Source organism: Stigmatopora argus, chromosome 12 (assembly GCF_051989625.1).
Source record: "Stigmatopora argus isolate UIUO_Sarg chromosome 12, RoL_Sarg_1.0, whole genome shotgun sequence".
Classification (NCBI taxonomy): Eukaryota; Metazoa; Chordata; class Actinopteri; order Syngnathiformes; family Syngnathidae; genus Stigmatopora; species Stigmatopora argus.
In genome coordinates this window covers 12814988-12837239 of record NC_135398.1, presented here as the reverse complement: position 1 = coordinate 12837239, position 22252 = coordinate 12814988, and the positions used below count along the sequence as shown (strand labels likewise).

Here is a 22252-nt window from a genome sequence, read left to right as displayed (position 1 = left end):
TCATCGCGATAGGCGCGGGCTGCACGGGCGTCTACGAGCAGCTTCAAATTCTCCTGCTGGAGCCTCTTTATTTCTTCCTCCATGTTTTCCTGCTGGTGTCTGTTGTCCAGCAGTTGTTTATTCCTCTCTTCTAGCTCTTGTCTAAGTCGTCTGATCTTTGCCTTTGAATCGGCAGGTTCCACCATCAGGTGTTGCTGAGTTCCCACCTGCTGCTGTTGCATGCTGGGAGGATTGACGATGGCCAGTGGACTGGGTGTGCCACAAAGCACACGAACCACACCTTCCCTTTCCTGAGTTAGCTCTGCTATAGTCTCTTCTTTTAGTGGTCTGCCTCCTCGGATTTTACATCCAGCTTGGAAATGTTCTCCACTCCCACACCGATAACAATGTGTGCACTTCACATCTCGCCCTCCCTGCTGACAAGCAAAACACCTTCTTGGGACATAAGCAGGGCGGCTAGTGTTCCAGGGGGGTGCTGGGGGCTTGCTGTAGTAATTTTGTTTTGCAAAAGGTGGCTGGGGCTCCCTAACTGGTCTTCTAACTGAAGGTGGGAGGTAGGACTGAGGCTGAAACATAGCCTGCTGTAGTGTCTTTCTGATCTGAGCTATCTCTGCACTGAGATCTTTAAGAGAAGCAACACTTGCCTTAAGTTCAGTCAACTCCGCTCGTACCTCACGGGACACTTTTGGTTTTTCTTCTCCAGGGCAATTGGTAGGTCGTAGTTCTTCTGAGTGCACCTTGCTAACATGTGTCGCTGCCTGTGGGGTACTAAACTTCTTTTTATTTCTCCTTTCTGTTTCATTAGCACAGGCTACATTTAACCTCTCTAGCAAAAGCTCATCTGAAGTCTTACAGTTCAGCAAGAGAGGCTGCATATCTACTCTAACACTGTCACTCTGGAGACCAGTGAGTATCGTGTGCAAGCACATACGCTGGACTAAACTTTGGTTGTACTGGATTCCTGATTCTGATTCTCGAGATGCAAACAGTACCTTCTGCCTAAGAACTAAGACTCGCATTACGAAACTTTGAGGAGTCTCTTTGATATGCTGCACTTCTGAAGCTAACTGCACATAGAGGTCGGTAGCACTCCTTTCCTGAAAATGAGCGCGTAGGATGCGTTTGAGTGTGGGAAGAGTGAGGTTAGGTTTCTCTTCCAAATAATTACGTAGCTGCAAACTGGGGGAGATAGCTCTGATAACTGCATCAATAATTTCCACATCTAGGTAACCCCTATTCAGTCCATTTTCAATTTGATGAACAAGGCTGGAGTATGTCAGCTTGTCCCTTTGGCCTGGTTCACCTATCTGGCCAGCAATTTTGAAGTCCTTGCGCCAGTATGAGCTTGGCTGGGGCTGGGGAGACACACCCCCTTGAGGGTCCGCAGCATCTGGTAGCTGGGGCAAAGTTATTGGAGTCTCTTCCCATCTTGATCCTTGCTTTTCGTTTTCATCTCTTTTGACTTCATGCTTCATATCTGATATTTTATCTTTCAGTTTCAACAATTCAGACATGCCTTCATCCTCTACTTCCTCTAGTTCTTCTCTTTCTAGGTACTTTACAATGTGAGCCACTAATGATAGACGCGATTTCCGTTTAACACTTCTTAATATGTTAAGAAAATCACATATTTCCAGTAGGTTATTTTCCGTCAGGTTGTTCAATGTTCCTACCACCTCTTCGAGTAACTGTTCCATTTTGTTGACGATCTAGGAGCTCTGTTGACTGTACAGGAGTGAACTCTGAACTGGCACGTCTTTACCGTCCCTCTGATGATCTCGTAGGCCTCAGATGACAAGTACTCAACCGCCAACTTCCAGTTCTTCTTAAACAGCAACACCTCCTCTCACTGCCATCTGCCTGGTTTGTAGTGTTTGGGGGGATTTAGCTGGCTCAGAATTCAGTGAGCAGGTCTTGGACACTGGACATCTGAACAGCAATCCCAGCGGTGCCTCCAAAATGTTACACCCTGCATTTGATCTTGAGACACAGGGGGAAATAATCAGAACAGTGATATGTTGTTGTTAGTTCAATCCAACTTTTACTGTAATGATTCAACAGACCTCCCGTGCCTCAAGCTCTTTGCTAAGACATCAATAATCGAATACCGATCTACTTTAACATGCCCCACACTTGCCATGTGGATCCAAGGATCACCAATCGAACACCGATACACACATTCAATCCAAACTCGTCATAGCTTCTTTACATGCAATCGTTAATAAATCAAACACTCTAGCATGTCACACTAATAAATCAAACACTCTAGTATGTCACACTAACTATGAGCAGTAGGCGGTGTATACATGTTTGTATAGTATGTACATTATAACTCTGTATGTGTACCAAAAGAAGTGAAGCAGAATGGTGTCTCAGTAGTTTGGAAAACAGAATTATAAACCAGGTAAACAGTCCCTTGATGATAACCAGGTTATTAATTGCAACTAGACTCTTTTTCCTTTACTTAACATGCATTCACAAAGATGTGGTGATTGTTGTGTCACCGCTGAGTAAAAAAAGAAAATAGTAATAATAATTTCACTGGCACTTTCAATGACAGTCCAGAGGTCACCAAGTTCTCTCTCAATAACCACTCAATGAGCCTTCAGCAATTTCATGGTTCATCACAGTCTCACAAAGGTTTAACTCTATCAAAAACAGTCTCTCGATGATTGCCTTGGAAAGTGATCTTTCAAAGAACCCACAGCACGTCACCCATCTTTGAGTAAACGCCTAGCCGAATTAGCAGCAGCAAATAGTAGTTGTCAGATCCAGTTTGCCATTTATACAGTTAATTATAAGTTCTTTGTTTACTGCTTGTCAAATGTTATTATTTCGTCTTAAAGAGTAATGAAGGAATGTAATGAATGCAGCATGCTGTAGTAATGTGAGAGCTACATCCTCTCAAGGGAACATAGTACTATAGAACGCCTTTGATTCCACAACAAATAAACAAGGGACTGCGAACAGGAAAGGCTTTTTAAGGCCTTTGGGAGCTTGTTGAGAACACCAGGCCACATTTGAATCGATCAATTTTCTAAGGCTTCCTCTACACAGTATGAATTCCGTGCGGTGTAAAAGGGGCCCTAGAAAATGTGTTTTTTCTTCTTCTGTAAATTAACTGGAGTGCCATCATAAGCATCTTTACAGAATATAAATTGCTTAATGGCTGGTGTCCCCTGTCTGTTGCCCATACTTGGCTGGGATAGGCTCCAGCACCCCCCACGACCCTTGTTGGGATAAGCGGTACAAGAAATAAATGAATGAAGTATATTGTCAAGCAGGATTCTGCTTGTTTTACATTCTGCTCACAACACTTGGTGAAGCAGCTTTAGAACGGAATCTGAAAAAGTTAAATTTCAACAATAGTGAGATGCTTCTACAAATGTAGTGAAACAAGAATCTCTTACACGCGATGAATTCATCTCATCTCATATTCTGAACTGCTTCATCCTCATTAGGGTGCTGGAGCCTATCCCACCTGACTCCGGGCCAGAGGCGGGGGCCACCCTGAATCGGTGGCCAATCGCAGGGCACAAGGAGACGGACAACCATTCACGCTCACACTCTTAGCTAGGAGCAATTTAGAGTGTCTAATCTGCCTACCATGCATGTTTTTGGAATGTGGGAGGAAACCGGAGTTCCCGGAGAAAACCCACGCAGGCCCGGGGAGAATATGCAAACTCCACACAGATGGACGTGACCTCGATATGAACCCAGGACCCCAGAGCTTTGAGGCCGACGCGCTAACCACTCAGCCGCCGGGCCACCCGGCATGATTCTAATTGAATTGTTAATCTAGTCCACAGTTGCCCACAAGAACACACATTTTCAGGAAAATTTCGGTCACATATGAATTCATGTTTGAGAAAATACTAAAAAATTCAACGTGAACAGATATTCTTGTGTGACTAAGCCTGCTTTTTTATGTTTTGCTTTTTGTCTTAGGCACAGAGATTTTAAACCAACATAGTGTATCAAAAACACAACAAAAATTATATTGAGACAATAAACTTTTTATAACGCTGAGAAGAGGATGTTTTAAAGGTTGATTCCAATAGACTTCATTGTGAAAATGTTGTTTGTTGCCAGTCATTTGATACTTTCGAGCATCAGTATTTGAGTCCAGTGTGTTTTGGATTCTAACTACTGTTTGGGTTGGGTTTCACTCGTCATGCGAAAAAAAAAAAAAACTTGAATCAGCACGGCAAGATCTGCTTCATCTGTATAATTTCACTTGCGTGCCTGGTGCAATTGATGGAAAGCCAAATACTTCAGACGCATTTTAAATAGCTGTTAGTGTGTTGTGCCCATATGAGAGGAATGCAAATGTGAGACAAACAGAAAATAGAGAAGGTCGACGAAACGTGGAGAGGACAGACACAAATGACCTTTAATTATTCAAATTGACACTATAAGATAGCTATGAAACTCCTATCCTTTCTAGAATGTGTTTTTGTGCAGTCAACTTAATATGCATTAATTAAAGTGTTACATTAAACCTAAGATGTTCTTTAGGGCCATTAACTAAAATTATGAAGTAATAGAACTATTAATTTATCTACTGTATGTTCACGACTATATGGCGCACTTAAAAGTCTTAAATTTTCTCCAAAATAGACAGGGCACCTTATAATCCAGTGCGCTTTATATATGGACCGATATACTAAAATTGTTATCATGATAAAATAAAATAAATCAGTCGATAGGGTACACCATCCTCTACAGGTCTCGCAACTACGGTAAGCAGCCTGCGACTTCATTTTCCCCCGTGCGCGATTTATGCTGGGATATGTAGTTCTTTTGTCAATACACTGCAATGCACTCGTTACTGACACTGCGCCTTTAAATGCGATGCACCATATAGTTGTGAAAATACGGTACAGGTCTATATTGGCCCCGATAATATGACGAGTATTATTGTGAAAAGGAGGTTATCAAAATCCTTTTGTCATTCTCAACATCAATGGGAACAACGATGTTGTTTGTGCTTTTTGTGTTTCCCAAAATTCCTCCTGACTCTTTCCTTTGGTAGTTTGTCATGTACATGTTTCTGCCTATACATGAATTGTAATATTGTTCATTGCAACCAATGTGATTTTCCATAGTCTCACAACTCAGCTATCAACATTTTCTATTCAATAGTAGAAAAGCAACTCTTCAATACATATTCTGCTGCAGAATCAGATTCATATTTAATGCAACCATCCTTTTCATTTCAAAGAAGGGGGAAAAGATTTGACTTTAAGGGTCAACAGGCACACACGCACATTGCCTGCATAACTAAACTGTCAAAAGCAGGCACAACTTCAAAAGGTGAGAGATCCCATAACTCCCATAAATCAGTCTCCTGGCAATACTTTATTTTCCAACCAATCAGACTTGAAGAATGCACAGGGTAAACATCTCCAGCTGAAGGACAAGTAAAACAGTCTCAACTTCATGTTTCTGTGCGTTGCTATTAACCTTTGCATTGAAAGAGCTTTCCATGGAATATTGGCCTGAAAGATATTTCTCAGACAATGTCTTTATCCATTCGTATAGCCCATTTGTGGAGTATATAGTTTTAGAATCTATTTTTATATGTGTCAATCCATTTAATAGTCAGTCTCTTCCATTTGTTTGACCTTTGCATGGAATATTTCATTCTTGACAACAGGTGGTTGTACTCGGGACACATTTTCCTTTCAAATTACTGCCTAAAATTGGAGAAAAAAATATTCACGCTCATAAAATAACATTACCTTAGGACTCAGTTGATTGTTATTCAATATTTTTCAACTTCTGTCTTTGCCCTTAATCTCTGTTAAAACCATAAAGCTGTTTGGAATGGCAAGCAGCTTGTACAAAAGAATCAGTGAAATCAGCTCCATGCCAACACCAATAAATTTAAAAATCAATTTAACGTCACATTTTTACTACCAGATCTAACTACTATATTTCCAGCCCGAGCCTTTTATGTCTAACCAGAAGTTATCAGATATCAAAGTCCTGCTTGCTGGAGATTTGGGCATTTTTTCTAAATGAACTGATTTACAACATCTACCATAATAGCATTGCAGTCTTCCAGTGTTGTCTAGGTTAGCTTGCACTGCAAAAACGAACTCTTGACCTATTTCAAATTTTGGGTATCAATATATCCTGGCTTTCCCTTGGGTACCCACCTCGCCTTATTAAACCCGTACTGCACACCTCTGTTCCTGAGTATATACCTATATACCTGTGCGGTAACCTCGGTCTCAGCCTGCAGAAGGTCCCCACCTTGTGGACTTCCAGTGTGTGGCTCCAGTTTTTTACCTAGGTCTACAATGTCGTGTGTGTCGTGTGTCTTTCTTGCTACTGCAACCAAGAAATTTCCCGAATACGGGATGAAATAAAGTTCTAATCTAACCTATATCTCCGCATCTGTATTACCCCATGTCTTATTCTGTCCAGTAGGCAGTTTGTTGAGTTTGTTGTAACTTATTCTCATTTTCCTGCACTCCCTGATCCACGTCATTCACCTCAGTGACCCTTAACCAATCTTTATCTGTGTGACCCTGCCATTTTGCCTCACATTTCCTATAACGCTGCCAGCACTGTAATTGAATGAATGTTTTAAACTTATTTTTGTGTGAACTGTTGCCCATGCTTACAACATCCCTTGTGCTGTTCATCACACAGTACTTGTAGAAATGATTTATAGTATTAGATTTTTGTTGCAACTCGTCACTATTCACAATTTAATGAATTTCCCCTGACAAGGAAATCTTAGAAATACTGATTGCAGTGAAAGTAATTCATGGGCACAATTGAAAACAGCAGATGTTTACTAATATGCAGTACAAGGAAAGAAGGTTCACAACATAAAATAATTGACCATATTACCAATATTTCAGAAGAAAGGATGTCATGAAATTCCGTTGATCTTTATTGTATATACTGGTACTGTATTTTGCCGTTTAATGTACATTATATGTATATTAAATGTTTTTTGCTTTTTTGAGCCTCCCGTTAGTGCGCCATTTAATATACCCCTCCCGTTTAATATACCCCTCCCGTTTAATATACCCGGGTATATTAAAAGGCAACTCAGCTTTTTTTGGCAAGATTTGTATGGTGTTCATGGGGGCATAATTATAGATACTTAAGTTCATAAAAATTCCAAGTCAGACTTCATTAGGCAGTAAGTAGTTTTAATCTGAGCAGTAAGTAGTTTTAGTCTGCAAAACGTTGATGCACCCCGTCACGGCATAAAGAGTGCGTAGTGGATCGTACCTTCCCGTTTGTGTGCCATTTAATATACCCCTGCCGTTTAATATACCCGGGTATATTAAATGGGGGGATATATATTCAACAGCAAAATACGGTAGTTTTTTTTCGGATCTGTAGACAAAATAATTAATTACACAATTACATCTGTGATTTTTGAAATGAAAGTGCTCTGGCTTTTGTATTTGATCAAATATCACAGAAACAATCATATTCATCCACAGTGTTATGAAACAGCGAGTCGTTGAATGTAGATCCCCGCACAAAGAAAATCTTATGCATAATAATATTTATTTAACAAAGGGAGCACAATAGTGTGAGAAAGTACAATAAAAAACAGCACAATCGAATCATTACGGCCAGAAAAAGTCAAAACTAAGGTATCGCAATATCTGCACGGGTAACAAAGTAGAACCAAAACGGCACGAGTCAGCGCGTAAGTTAAGGAGACAAAGTGGAAAATGATCACAATAAGAAATAGAACCATGGAGGAATAGGATGCAAAACACAGCGGTGAACCAGGCAATAGCCAGAGAGAAACTGATTGTGACAGGAGTCCTCAAATACTGCATGTGCCTAATGCACAACAGGTGTTTTGCTCAGGCCTGCCCTTTCAGCAAACCCAGGTGCGGGAAAAGAGAAAATAAAACTGAGAGCAAGACAAACATGCGGCACACAGTGTTTATGTACATCTAGACTATGTCAAGAATCTAACTGTGAAGTGTTTTCCGTACCATTTGTGAAGTATATTCCGCAGGGTATTAACCCGCTGATGAAATGTTTTACCTCATGCAATTTTTTTCTATTTCCATCTGCTGTTGAGGCCTGTTCATACAGTAAATGCCATGGCAGCACGCAGTGTTCACCATATTACAGGTCTCCTTTGATTGAAGCACGTTGTTCCGCACTCTGGGTTCCTCTGGCCACCCACATTAAGCTTTCTTCCTGGCATAAAAGTGCACAGTTGGGTTCTTCAAATTGTTTTAATGGGCTGCACACTGTTGAACAACAGTCCCTAGGCCTCATCAGCCTCGGCTAGATTTTCCCGGGTTGCCATCCCCTCCATCACCTGGTCACTAGCTTTCAGCATAGGAGCTTAACCCAGTGGTCCTACTCACGTGTAGGATCTACTACATCGGTGAGAAATAAGCATACAATAAGCCAGTAGCCACAGAACACACAGATGATGAGTATAATGTGAGTCACCACTACTGCGCATCTGCATATAATACAAATAATGCCAATTCTATTAGGCATGAAAAGAAGCTGGCCGGAGAGGAGCTGATTTTGAGGGTTTTGATATAATATTAATATTGTTTCGAATCTCTTTCTGTTTCTGTGCTTCAGAAACGCTTTTGAGCTTCGTGGATGACATCTTGTCTGGTGCCAGGTCCCCATGTGTGATGTTGGGAGACATCCCAAAACTTCTGTCCTCATCTGTCAGCATGATTGTTCGCTGTCTGGAGCCTGATACCACATATATGTGAGCAATTCTGTTTTTTTTTCTTCTTTTTCTTTGTTTGATCCTTCCCCATATGGTCAATTGCTTGTATTGTTTCTCAGTATGATTCAAGATCCTGGAAATTGATAAAAAATAAATCTTGTGAATTTGACACAATAGAGCACATGTGTCAAACCGATTCCGCCGAGGGCCGCAGTGGGTCCTGGTCTTTGTTCCAACCGATCCAGTGCCGACATTTTAACCAATCTTTGTCTTCTAAAATAAGTAGCACCTGACTTTAATTAACTGATTACACTTGCAAAAGGTATCCTCTTGTTGAGTTGGAATGAAAACCTGCACCCACTGCGGCCCTTTGAGGACTGGTTTGACACCCCTGCAATAGAGGAAAGAACCATTAACAATGCACTTTTTGCACGGCAACACGCTCATAACATAACATAAACAAATTTAAATGAACTTGGATTACGAGGCAGACACTCAAAAATAAATTTTATCTAACCTTAACTGAGTCAAATTGCTCGTATGTCGGGGCACTCGTATGTCGAGGTACCACTGTACAGTGGTACCTCGACCTACAATCAGCTCGTGGTACGACATGCTCGTGGTACCACGAAAATTTCGATCGAATAATTCGCCCGCGATACGATCAAAATTTCGAGATGCGACCAAGCCAGGTGGTCATGACATGAGTCTGTTTATCATTGTAGCACACTGTCTTTTTTTGCCGCATATGTTTCGTGAATAACAGATATCTACAATCACTGAACGATTTATTCAGACGAGTTTCCTCCTACGCATTGACCAGGAAACGCACAACGTGCATGCACAGGCAAAAAGAGGGCTTTCTGGGTAATGAAGTATACTCGTGCACACAACGTCGATAGGCAATGGCACCCTTTCTCAGAATAAAACTTCCTTACCCACAATCAATACGTGGGTAGGCTGTTGCATTTCCTGTTTTCGCCCTAGCCTGTTAGCTCCCGTTGGTGGAGTGATCGCTAATTCAAGACTACTTCTCGTTGGCAAGTGGTCGTGTGTTATCCTATTGTGAGGACATCTGTGTGCATCATTTTCGGAATATTTTGAAGGGAATACGTACAACAGCAAACAGCCCATCGATAGTGAACGTGGGGGTGGAGGCGTGGCACAAAATTAACCCGGCCAGAATGAAGGTAAATTTTTTTTTAAAAAAAATAGAATTCAGTTTTGTGTAAAGTTACATTAAACATATGTTTGAGTGTGTCTGTATATATTAATCCAAGTTAATTTAAATTTGTTTGTTCAGTTAAGAGTGCGTTGTTGTGGAAAGTCCATTGGGCCATATGTGCAATTATAACTTATAGGCATAGCTGGATGGGCAAATTATTCTGAAAGAGGAAGTTGCAATTGCGCAACTGGCAGTGCTTACTCCATGTATTGTGGGAAGAGTAGGACTGAAACTCAGGGTTAAGAGAAAACAAATTCCATCAATAGAGTTTCTGTCAGTTATCTCGATCAAAGGGAAGATGGACGGACTAACGGTCACTCACGTGGCAGAACCATTCACACACGCTTACAGTGGTATGTACATCATTAGAATCTTTGGGTATACAGGAAACTTTTTTCATGAAATTATAGCTTGCTTTTTTTTAAATCTCGCATGCATTCTTTGGAAATATTAAGGAAGCTGAAGCACATGGGAAAAAGCCACACAAATCTAGGGAGAAAATTCTCCACGCACCCCCATCTGAGAACTCAACCCGTAATTGCTGTGTGGCAGAATCGTTAACCGCACTTGTCAGCTACCCAAATTAAATGTCAATTTTTAAAAGTTGTAGGATCAGTTGGATGTTTCTTGTTACGTGTGTAAGTATTGACTAGTAGACAAAACGACACATCTTTGGCTTCCATTAACATTACATAAAGTCATAAATAATTTCAGGGAAAAATAAAGTTATTTTCATCAACTGTTCCAGCAAATCCAAAGTGATGCATAGGCAGAGGTATTGCCAGGGATTTTACTTCAGTGCAGCAATTGAAAGAAAAAAACATCTATTTTTAAGTGCCTCTGTCAGTCATGGGCCATTCTTTAGTACTTTTTTCATGCCTGATGGCCTTTGGTTCATATTTAAGGTTGAACGTTTTATTGGCAGAGTGGATTTGGTCAATTCAATTGAATTTAGCAAATTGGATGAATTGGCTATGGAATTGAACCTCAAATTCGGAGGAATCTATGTTAATTTGCGCTTAACTTCTTATTTTGTTGCTTTTATAATAAGTAATGTATTAGGAAGCTGTAAAAAATACTGGGATATCATCTTAAGGTCATCGTTATGTTTGGGATCTGCTCATGCCATTTAAAAAGTTGATTGATGGCAATTTAAGCTCATTCAGGTCTTTTTAGAAATACTTTCAAATTTCAAAGTTCAACCCCACAAATAGGCATGAACTGCCTTCTGTCTTAATGAGAAGGTGGTTTTATCAAAGGAGAGATGTTAATGACTCATGAGAAAATGATTGAGGGCATTTACATATTATTATTGTGATTGTGAAGCAACCAAGACACGATTTCTCAGTCTGCACGCACTTGGTGGATTCTTAGTACACATGCTCGCACTTAGCCGGCAGACAATTTGCCTCGAGTGAAGTAATACACACGTCTCGAAGAGGAAATGAGGCGGCTTTTGGTGAGAGACTGAAGGATGACTGAGACAAAGATTAAGAAGCGAAAGACACAAAAGAAGAAAATCGGAAGACAAGAAGTGTTGTGATATACTGTATTTCATCAGAGTGCTAAGCTCCACATGCCCTTTTGATTCTAGCAACAGCAGGGTTCCTCCACTGTATTCTCTCTGGCAGTTAATTCATTTCACTAGGCCAAAGCCCTGTCTTCCCCCTTATAATTTCTATACGGGGGGAGTCCTTCCAAAATTTACTGCCTTGTTAGAGGAAAATGTTATGTGAGAGGCACCGTAGGCATATATTTTTTATTATGGAGAACAGAATCATCTCAGTTTCAAAACAATTCAGTCTCTTAGGTTTAAAAGTTGCTGTTGTTCAGTACAAGTTATTCTTTTCAGAAGGTGAGCTCAGGCAAGCCTTCTGCTGGCAACAAACGATATCCATAATTTCTTATCTGGTGTCTTTCATGGTACTGTTGTAACCTGAAGGCCCATAATCCAATGCTATCCATCATTAACGCACTGAAGGCTCCAAATTTCTGTGGATGCAATGAGCCTTTCAGCCGCTGGATGGTAATATAACTCAAAAAAATGTTGGGGTTTGAGTCCCACATCTTTTTTGCATGCAGTAGGCTCACAAAAAGAGACAAATTGTCAAACAGAAATTACCTGCACAGGAAATGCAACAGATTCCAATGTGATTGTGAGTGCATCGTGCAAAGCCTTAATAGATTAATATTGTGTTTATGTGTCTGTCTAGGTTCCGGCTATGGGCAGTTGACAACACTGGGCGACGCTCCAGCCCAAGTGAGGTCACCATTAAAACCCCATGTCCCACTGTGGATGACGTCAAGGCTCAAGGTGAGGAAAGACACACAGCAGTAAGGATTAATGAATTTTTAGTTTGGAGGACAGGTGCATCACTGAGTGCTACAGTAATCCCTCGATTATCGCGTCTCACTTATCGTGAATTCACTACTTTGCTATTTTTTTACGCTATTAATAATTTTTTTTTTTTTTTTTTTTAAGTTCATGAAAATCCACGCTGAAACTCGTAAGCGGAAGCCACTCTTGCTACGAGGACTCAGCACTGAAAAAAAGGGGAAAAAAAGTTATAATAGCGATGACCCTACTTTGCGATTTTTCGATTATCACGGCCATGTCTGGTCTACATTAACCACGACATTTGAGGGATTCGTGTATATTGTTTAGGTTTTCACAAACTTGTTTGTAGAGTGTATAATAAGAATGCAAATTTCCTACATCTCGTGGACGGAATCTTGATAAGGGTTTCACAAGTGTTTTTTGTCAGTCTGAGCTCTCTTTTTCCAGACAAAACAAAGACAATGGGAAGGTTCTTCACAATTTGTTATGTTTAGTGGCTGATTTATAGGACAAACATTCTCTTTGTTGATTATAAATGAGGGTAGTGCACATAGTTGAATAGTTAGCCCAGGGGTCGGGAACCTTTTTGACGAAGAGAGCCACAAACAATTCATATTTTCAAATGTTATTCCTTGTGAGCCATACTACGAATTTAAAAGTCAAAATACATACATGTAAACGAGTGCCTTTTCAATTTTTTTTTGTAATTTCACCACTTTTAAAGTGGAAAAAACTGAATATTTTTTAAAAGATTCTTATGCTGTTGCTAATCAATGAGAGGGTGCATTCCAGAAGAGTCTACTGCAAAAAAAGAAGATTAAAGCAAAAAAAATGAAGATTAAAGCAGTTCTAAATGTAATATCTCAGTTCTGTCAACAGCGATTTCCATATTTTAGCTCACAGGTTAGCAAAGAGCCAGATGCACCCATCAAAAGAGCCACATGTGGCTCCCGAGCCATAGGTTCCCTACCCCTGAGTTAGCCTGTAGTTGAATTGCAGATTTAATTGAAGGATTTTAAAATGATCTAGCCACTGAATTATGATACATTCTAGCCATGCTGTTGTCATTTTTATTCCCTGGAAATGGTGTGTTGCAAAATACAAATCCTAAATTGGACAGCATCTATGTTTTTCTTGAACGGTTTATTGGCACCCAAAGGATGTGGATATAGCTCAATTATGTCAAGTTTGTCCAATGTGTATAGCCAAGAGGTGGAATTGTTGTTCCTCTATTCCCAGCAAATGCTCAAAACTTTCGTAAAGCTTTATCATTTTTTCTGACGTTTGTGGTTTACATCGCTGTGTTCCCTGAAACAGATTGCCCATAATTGTTTGTGCCCATCTAGAAATTGCTGATAAAATCTACAACCTGTTTAATGGATATACCAGTGGAAAGGAGCAACAGACTGCATATAATACTCTGATGGACCTAGGTGCCCCAGCGCTTCATCGAGTCCTCTATCACTACAATCAGCGCTACGAGAGTTTCGGGGAGTTTACCTGGAGGTGTGAAGATGAGCTTGGGCCCAGGTAAAGTCAGGGACATACTGTATGTTCTGTAGAGACTGACGTTAACCGTTAACTTGTGCTTTTCACAGAGGTAAGAGCTGTCCAAAATAGCTTTGCATTTGAATACTAACATAGTTCTTTTACATGTTGTGCTCCAGGATTAAAATGGAGACTTCGTAATGATGACGTATTGATTTGGCTGGAATGAATCATCTAAATTACAAAGGTGTCTCTTCACCCTACTTGGAAGATATTTGGATATTAGCCTTTATTTTGTTCTATCGACTAATGGATTTGGATTTGACATCGCAAATGAATACAACAGATTTCAGCATTAATTTTCTGGTATTCGTATCTGAATCTGATTGACAAGGTAGAAAAGACTTTTTGTTCAAACCCTTTTAATGCTGACGGATCTAGTGGCTTGCAGGTTGCCTAGGTTTGACATTAATTACTCAAACAATAAGAGAGCAGACTTTAATCATACGTAGAGCCATAAATTTACATTAATATGAGAATGCTATGAATGGGTTAAACACAAACATTTAAGGGAAAATGATAAAGCGGAGCCTTTCACATACATTGGCGTTAGCACAGACTAAAGGCAACAGAAAACAGTGGTCTATTAATTAGCTAATATCAGTAGGTAAATCTCTATCTATGTGTTCAGTTTGCATAATTTCTTTAGACAAAGGAATAACTCAGAACTGTCTGCCAATTTAAAGAAACTTACAACTAAACTTACAGCCCTCAAATTGAATTGAATTGAATGTTTTTATTGTCATTATACAAGTATAATGACATTTAAAGCTTTCACCACATACTGCACAAATAATAACAACAAACAGACAAATAAATAATAAATAAATAAATGAATAAATACATAACTTAGTCCAAGTGAGGTCTGCAGTCCATGATTAGTTCCATCGTTTTGGAGACGTTCAGCGCCAAGTTGTTGAGAGCGAACCACTCGCTGAGTCTATGGTCGCAACAACAAACAAACACATAGATAATCAATATATAGTAATGATGAATAAATAATCACTAAATAGTAATAGATAAATAAGTGGTCAACATAATAAATAAGTAATAAGTCTTGATTAGGTCCTAGGTTCAGAACTCGAGTTGAGTATGATGACAGCTCTTGGGAAGAAACTGTCCTTGAGTCTGTTTGTCTTGGCAGTTATGGCTCTGTAGCGCCTTCCAGGGGGAAGTAGGTTGAAGTGGTGGAAGCCGGGGTGCGTGTGTCCTGCGCTTCTAAGGCACCGGGATTGGTAGATGCTGGACAGGGTATGTTAATTTGTGTCTTTAGTAATGAGGAAATCAAATGGGGGGTCCAACTGTATACATTTCAAGCGTTTTTACAGTGTCAGATAAATGGAAAATAGTTGTGCAAAGAAATAGGCCAATAAAGGAAGAAAGGGGGTTATAGAAAGATTAAATAAGATGTAATGTCGGGAATGTTGATAAATGGAATATGTGAGCCATGCATTTTAAAAACAATAATTTAATAGAGTTTTTTATTGTTAGAGATGTATAGAAAGTGAGATTAGAGTTAAGAATAAAACAAGATTTCTGTCATTCTGGACAAATATCAGGAGTTTCCAGTATTTAACTTTTTCCCAATACAGTAAAACTTTAGATCCTGAATTTGAAGGTGAGTGGAAATGCATTCAACATTTGTTTTCCTAAACCTCTGTGACATCATCAAGCTCATTCAGTAAAGTAACTGCAGAGAGGGACCCAACTTTCCATCCAAACAATGGACATGAGCCCAGCCTATAAAATTGTACCTTGTGTTTTGTAAACAGAGCCATGTGTCTGGTATAAAATATAAATGGTAGTCTGTGGTACTCACTATTTTGGCAGGTAAAACCGATTAGTCAAGGTTCCCTTAATTCTTTCGCTTTTCTGTCTAAGGATTCTCCTCACCGTAAACAAAAGGTTGTTTAATAGTGTCCGTGCTGGAAAGAAATGCGTAATTGAGGGAGTTCCTTCATGATGTGTTCCATTTAAGTACACGTTAATTAACAATCCTCTCAATTCCGTTAAAGAGATGGGGGTGGGGGGGTTAGCAATAAGAGCAACTAGGAAAGTACAGCAATGCATTTAATGGGAAATAAACACTCTTGGTAGAAATGATTTTTCCACACCAGGTTTGTTGTTTTATGTAGGACAAGATATTATATGGTGAGGTTTCAGCAGAGTTTAAACCAAAAGAAAGGTTCAACAGCCTTACAGCCCGTCTGAATGGTTCAACAACTGCCCTACCATCAAATTTTCTTGTTATTGTGTCAGAAAATATTCTACCCACTGTCGGCTGCGGCCAAAAAAGATCACCTAAAAGGACATGAGTTATGGAGGTGGAGGGATTTTAAAGGTTCAGATGTTTTACCATTCAAACGGTAATATAAATTTGTGGTGGAGGTCATCGACGTGTGTAATATATTTGCAGTACTGTATTGTATGAGCAATAGACAGCCCATGCTCTGTAACAGTCTGAGAATGTTTTGTTTGTAATTTAATATTACCTCACACATTCCGTGTCTTGATAAGAAATGTATGTTTTACCTCCAAAATGCAGCAGATACACAATAGGAAAGTTTTAATACATATGCACGCATAGACTCACGAAAAGAGAATTCTATTTGCTTTCTTTTCACAAACAATAAACAGTAACTAAAGTTTTCATTATGTTGTCAAAGCACTGATAATAAGAATTCGTGTGTGGCTCTGACTCATTATCAACTCGTATGAGCCAAGTATGCAATTCTGAGGGGAAAAAAGCAATGAATGATCAAATATGGTTTATCTTTCTTCTGTTTGGTCTTGCTGTTTTTAGAAAGATATCAGCTCACATTGACGAGACAGTTTGGCTTTGTTTGAGGGACATTTTGGTTGCTTTTGCTTGATGTTTTAACTAAAACCATGATCTCACTAAAAAAATCTGTCCATCGAAGGTTTGACATTTCTTTTCCCGAGGGCCAGACCTTGTCATCGCTATGAACGTACCCATTATTTAAGGCATACAACTTGGCTGTTTACGCGGAAATTCAAGATGCTTTGGCAAAATGAAAGAATATCTTTTTCTCTTCGCTGTTTCTGTCTATGTCCTTGTTTGCTCTTTTCATTTTCGTTTTGATTTTTTGTGACAGAGACTAATCATAGTTTTTCCTGCAAATTTTGGATGATTGGGGTTCCTCTCAGGTCATAAAAAAGAGTCATGTCTTTTGGGATTTTAGGTCAACATATAAACAGAATGTGTAATAATTAGATTAGATTAGATAACTTTATTCATCCCGTATTTGGGAAATTTCACTGTCACAGTAGCGATGGGGTGAGAATACAGACACAGGAAAAGACATTTTAAACATATATAAATAGGTAATAGATAAGTTAATAAATAAATAAGCAGTTTAGGAGGGTTGAGTGGGTGTGAAATGTATTTATTTATTAACTTATCTATTACCTGTTTATTTATGTTTGAAATGTCTTTTCCTGTGTCTGTATTCTCACCCTCTCGCTACTGTGACAGTGAAATTTTCCGAATACGGGATGAATAAAGTTATATGCAATTATTATATATATATATATATATATATATATATATATATATATATATATATATATATATATATATATATATATATTAATTGTAGATAAATGTAGTTAAACACAAATTCTGCCAGATACTGGACACATTTCATATATACCAAGCTCTGTACTTTTTCTACACGAAACACAGTCGTTGTCCACTTTTACTTCAGCTAGTAGTGATGCCAACAGGTCCTCTTGTTGGAAATGCCTCTTTTTTCTAAAAACTATGACATTGGTTGCCTGTGCTGTGATTGGCTGGCCAACAATTCAGGGTGTCAAGTCAGCTGGGATAGGCTCCAGCACCCCCTGTGACCCTTGTGAGGATAAGCTGCTCAGAAATTGAATGAATGAATGGTTACTTATGTACAAATGTTCACATTTTACGACATTTCTGAGATAATCCATCTCAGAACAATTTGTTCTTAGCACCTGTCTTGACTGATTAGGATTTTCTTCTAACTTTTTCTCATAAGGCCCAATCATGAATGTCTGTCCAGGTCTTCTTCATTGTCTCCTCAATTTAATTTACAGCTTATTTTGTCTTTGTCAGGTCATTATTGTCAATCTGTAACAAATTCCATTAATAGGAGACAATGAACATCATTACATATATTATACAGTTACTAATATAATTCACACAGAGAAAAAACATCACATAACCATACTGGAGCGTCATGTACTTATAAAAAGTGACACAAGTGGAGTGGATAATAGATAATGTAAAAAATAACTTCATGCAGTACACACTTTTCAAAATGTCACACTATAGGGAACGTTCAGAAAGGTAAAACTGTTGGTGTTAAAAGATTAAAACTACACTAGATAATCACCCAAGCACCTACGATGATCTACTGTCATTCCTCAGCACTTCACAACTTCAGTCTATTGCAGATTTTTTCACAAGGATCCAAAATTAAAAAAATGTAAATAAAAATTTTAAAATTCGCCCTGAAGAGAACGGCAAGAGAGAAAAAGGCACAAAAGAAAGACGAGGAAGAACATTGAAGGAGAACAGCCCTCTGTGGGAGAAGAATGCCATTATTAATGAGACAAAGGAAAAGACCACAATTTCAGAGCTACTCAACCCCCCTAAACTAACTAAAATCGCATCCAAATTATGAAATCGGCTAGTGAACTCTCTGGTTGTCCTTGTGCAATCATGTTCTCTGTTAATACCACGTGCATAGATGTTTGTATACAACCTTTGAAGTAAAAAAAACACAAATACTTAAAATCTTGAGGTCAGCTGTCTCATAAAATACCTTCTCAAGAATTTATGGTAAAAACCACTGCCACTCGAAGACCCCTTTTCTCCACCCTAAAATACGAAAGAATAACAACCTACAGCTTCTTCTATATTTTAAGCAAATAAATACCCTGATTGCATTACACCACTTAAATGTGCTAGGGAAAAATCATTGTGCATAAAGAAGTCTCCGAAAAACGATATCCACAACAGCAGAATACTTCCAGTACCAACATGAGAATTCTTGACTGCAGACGTGGTAAGAAGATTAAGAACCTTTTTTTTCTTTACCGCACCGCAAAACATAGCTGGGGTTGTTGAAAATTACTGCGGCCATAAACAGTACTTTTCATAGGCACAAACACGAATGCCAATTGATGTTTATTACCGGTATTTTTCTTTATTATTTATTTTATTTGAAGTGTCATACTTCATCATACCTTCTTCATAGAAAATCATTATATATATATATGTATATATACAGTGGTACCTCGTCATACGACCGCTCGTCATACAAAATTCTCGTCTTACGGCGGAAATTTCGATCGAATAATTCGCCCATCATGCGATCAAAATTTCGTGATGCGACCAAGCCAGGTCTTTTTTGCATATCTTTCGTGCATAACAATATTTACGAGCACAGAACGATTAATTCAGACGAGTTTCTCCTAAGACCAGGAAACGCGCAACGCGCATGCAAAAAGAGGGCTTTCTGGGTAATGAAGTATACTCGTGCACACAACACCCATAGGCAATGGCAACCTTTCTCAGAATAAAACTTCATCACCCACAATCAATACGTGGGTAAGCTCAACTATTGTATTTCCTGTTATTCTTTCTAAGGAAAGAAGCTCCCATGATCGTTCTTTAAAGACTATTTCTCGTTGGGAAGTGGTCGTGCGTTATCCTATTGTGAGGACATTTGTGTGCATCATTTTGGGAATATTTTGAAGGCAACAGCAAACAGCCCATCGATAGCGAACGTGAGGGTGGAGGCGTGGCAAACCGCCAACCAGAAAAACGAACGTAACAAAAGATTACAACAAAATTAGAATTCAGTTTTGTGTAAAGTTACATTAAACGTATGTTTGAGTGTGTCTGTATATATTAATCCAGGTTAATTTAAATTTGTTTGTTCTGTTTACGAGTGCGTTGTCGTGGAAAGGTATAATTCACAATGCATATTAATTTCAGATTGAAATTATACAAATTTGGTCCCGTTTGCTCTCTCATTTGAAGTAATGTCAAGGACACAAGTTATGAACATGGTAAAAGGTTGTTAAAACACATTTTGACAGTTTTCCCTGTGTTGTTGGTTCCAATAGGAAGGCCGGTCTTATTCTCTCGCAGTTAAATGAACTGTCTCCTTGGTGTAAAGGCCTTCTTCAGGAGTCCAAGATTGGTCTTCGCAGGATGTCTCTCAAGTTCCTTTCCTGTCGCTACACTGACACCAAGGCCTTTGGGATGAATTGGGCAGATGTGGGCCAGGATGTGCACAAGGCATGTGATGAGCAAATACTCGCAGTCATGTATAATGACTATGGTGAGCCCAAGGAGATCTAAATTTTTCCATCCCAGCCTACAGAAGATGCCAGATCTAACAAGAGTGAGTTTACATTCATGTATCTATTTAAGATATCGGAACGAGCTCTTTTTTCGCAGTAACTAATGTTTCTTTTGCTTTTGATCAAAAACAAACGTTAGGTCAAACTATACTGTCCACCTGACGGGTGTGTTGCAACTTTTTGGGTCGTTACACTCGTTTCTTAAAAATAATAAATCTAAAGAAATATGTTTTACATGTATTACTGAAATGTATTGTTATTAGCTTTTGTGGATGTAATGATACATACAATATGTCAAATATTGCTGTACAAAGAAAATCTCAGAAGTGTATTATCAAAGAAGTGCAAACTAAAAAATGCCTTGTGTCATTTAGTTGTTATTAAGAGCATGGGACAAGTTGATGTAAACAAAGCAGTTTGTGGAGTTTTTTTTGTTTCTTTTTTTATGTTCTCTTTATTTTCATCGTAAGGAAGAAAAATGATAAGTTAACCATTTGGTTGTTTTTCATTCTTTTTCTTTTGAGGAATATTTTTTAATGTCTTGTTGAATGTTTCTTTTACACATCTGACCTGTTTGCATCTGGGTTTTTAAATGCATTCTTCTGTTATTCGCAAGCAAGTCCTGTTCAAGAAGAGTCAAAGAAGTTAAATTTAATGGAGTGCCACGTTTTTATGTGTTACAGTTGCTGAAGCGTTGAAGAAAAGAAAAATAAGTTGAGCTAAAAGCTGTTATTGAAAACCCAGTACGTATAAGAAATGTAATTGTCAATTTGACGGGGTGTGACAAATTAAGATCCACATAATTGTGGTGGTGTCTAATGAAATAGCAGTGGAAAAGGCCTTCCATAAATGTTAGTTACAATGTGCTTTAGTTTTACCATTTATTTAGACGTAAACTACTATTTCCGTTTACGTCAATATTTTCTTTAAACTCAGTCCATTCTTACACTTGATGTAAACATCGGATTAAAACATACAACAGCAGCAGCTGCATAACACAAGATTCCATGTGAAAAGTCAAAGCTGGGATTTTCCTGGAACAAACAGCAGGCTCCACTCCACACTGTCAACAATTAATAATAATTGGGGCTTCAACAAATGTTGACGGCATTGTGGTAAAGTTGTTTCGACAGCAAAGTTCCGGCAGTCCTCTCAAGATAGCCGATTTAATTGGAATTCTGCATGTACTGTATTTGCACAAGACTGGAAGTATTCACATCTCCTCTCATCAGAGACATTAACTTTGTATTTTGACATTAATCTCCGCTCACCAAATCAGTATTTTTGGAAAGTTTTTTCTTTTTCAGGAAACTTCAGTTGGAATGCGTTGAATCAATTCCACAGATGGCAAAGAATGGCTCGTTCTCTATGAAAGATCTGTACTAAAGTAGAATTTTAGACCCAAGCTGGTGAATGTAAAAAAAAAATATGGTTCGTAATTTTAAAACAGATTGATTTGCTCAATGGGATACCGTATGTCCACTAGTATTAGTTCCTGTGATTAAAATACTTGTATATAGATGTGATAACACACTAATTTCTTTATTAGTGAACCTTGATTATTAATGTTTAAAATGTGTATGATTGTTTTAAGGAGATTGTTCCAGTATAATTTGATGTGTTTTTCTTCTTTTACAGTCGAATGGCCACTCTGAAGGTCAGTTTCAAATGAAGGTAGATTTGGTCATTTCAAACACATTTCCTAATATTAAAATGAACAATAATAGTTGTGAAGACCGCAGTGTTTTAAGCATAGCTGATATCCTGTACTTGTACGTATTTGCTGTCGTTATTCTTTGCAGATAATGTGACAAGTAGGTCTCTTTATTTTATCCAAATATGATGAAATATTGTTTGAAACTGTACTTTACACTCATTAGTTGGCTGATTGGAAAATCCGATCATTGGATTGACAGAAGAAAAAGCTGCATGCTGCTGTCTTTAAACATTTGATTTTCAATGTGTTACTTCATGAATAAAGACATAAAATCTGGTTGGAGGAATTTGATTTCTTTCCACACCACAATTGACTGCACTGACTATATCTACACGTGACCGGACGTTTCGTCGAAAGACG

The 22252-nt window shown here is 38.6% G+C and overlaps 1 protein-coding gene across 8 annotated transcripts in view; it reads left to right on the top strand.

Moving 5' to 3' along the window:
• The window catches only part of astn1 (astrotactin 1), a 204599-nt gene extending 182431 nt beyond the window's left edge, over positions 1-22168 (top strand). For all 8 annotated transcript variants that reach the window (XM_077615012.1, XM_077615009.1, XM_077615015.1 and 5 more), the window contains 4 exons: positions 8599-8734; positions 12134-12234; positions 13605-13788; positions 19936-22168. In XM_077615012.1, coding sequence (XP_077471138.1) covers positions 8599-8734; positions 12134-12234; positions 13605-13788; positions 19936-20173 — 659 coding nt within the window. In that variant the 3' untranslated portion in view covers positions 20174-22168. The remainder of the gene's footprint in view (positions 1-8598; positions 8735-12133; positions 12235-13604; positions 13789-19935) is intronic.
• Positions 22169-22252: the final 84 nt, after the last annotated feature.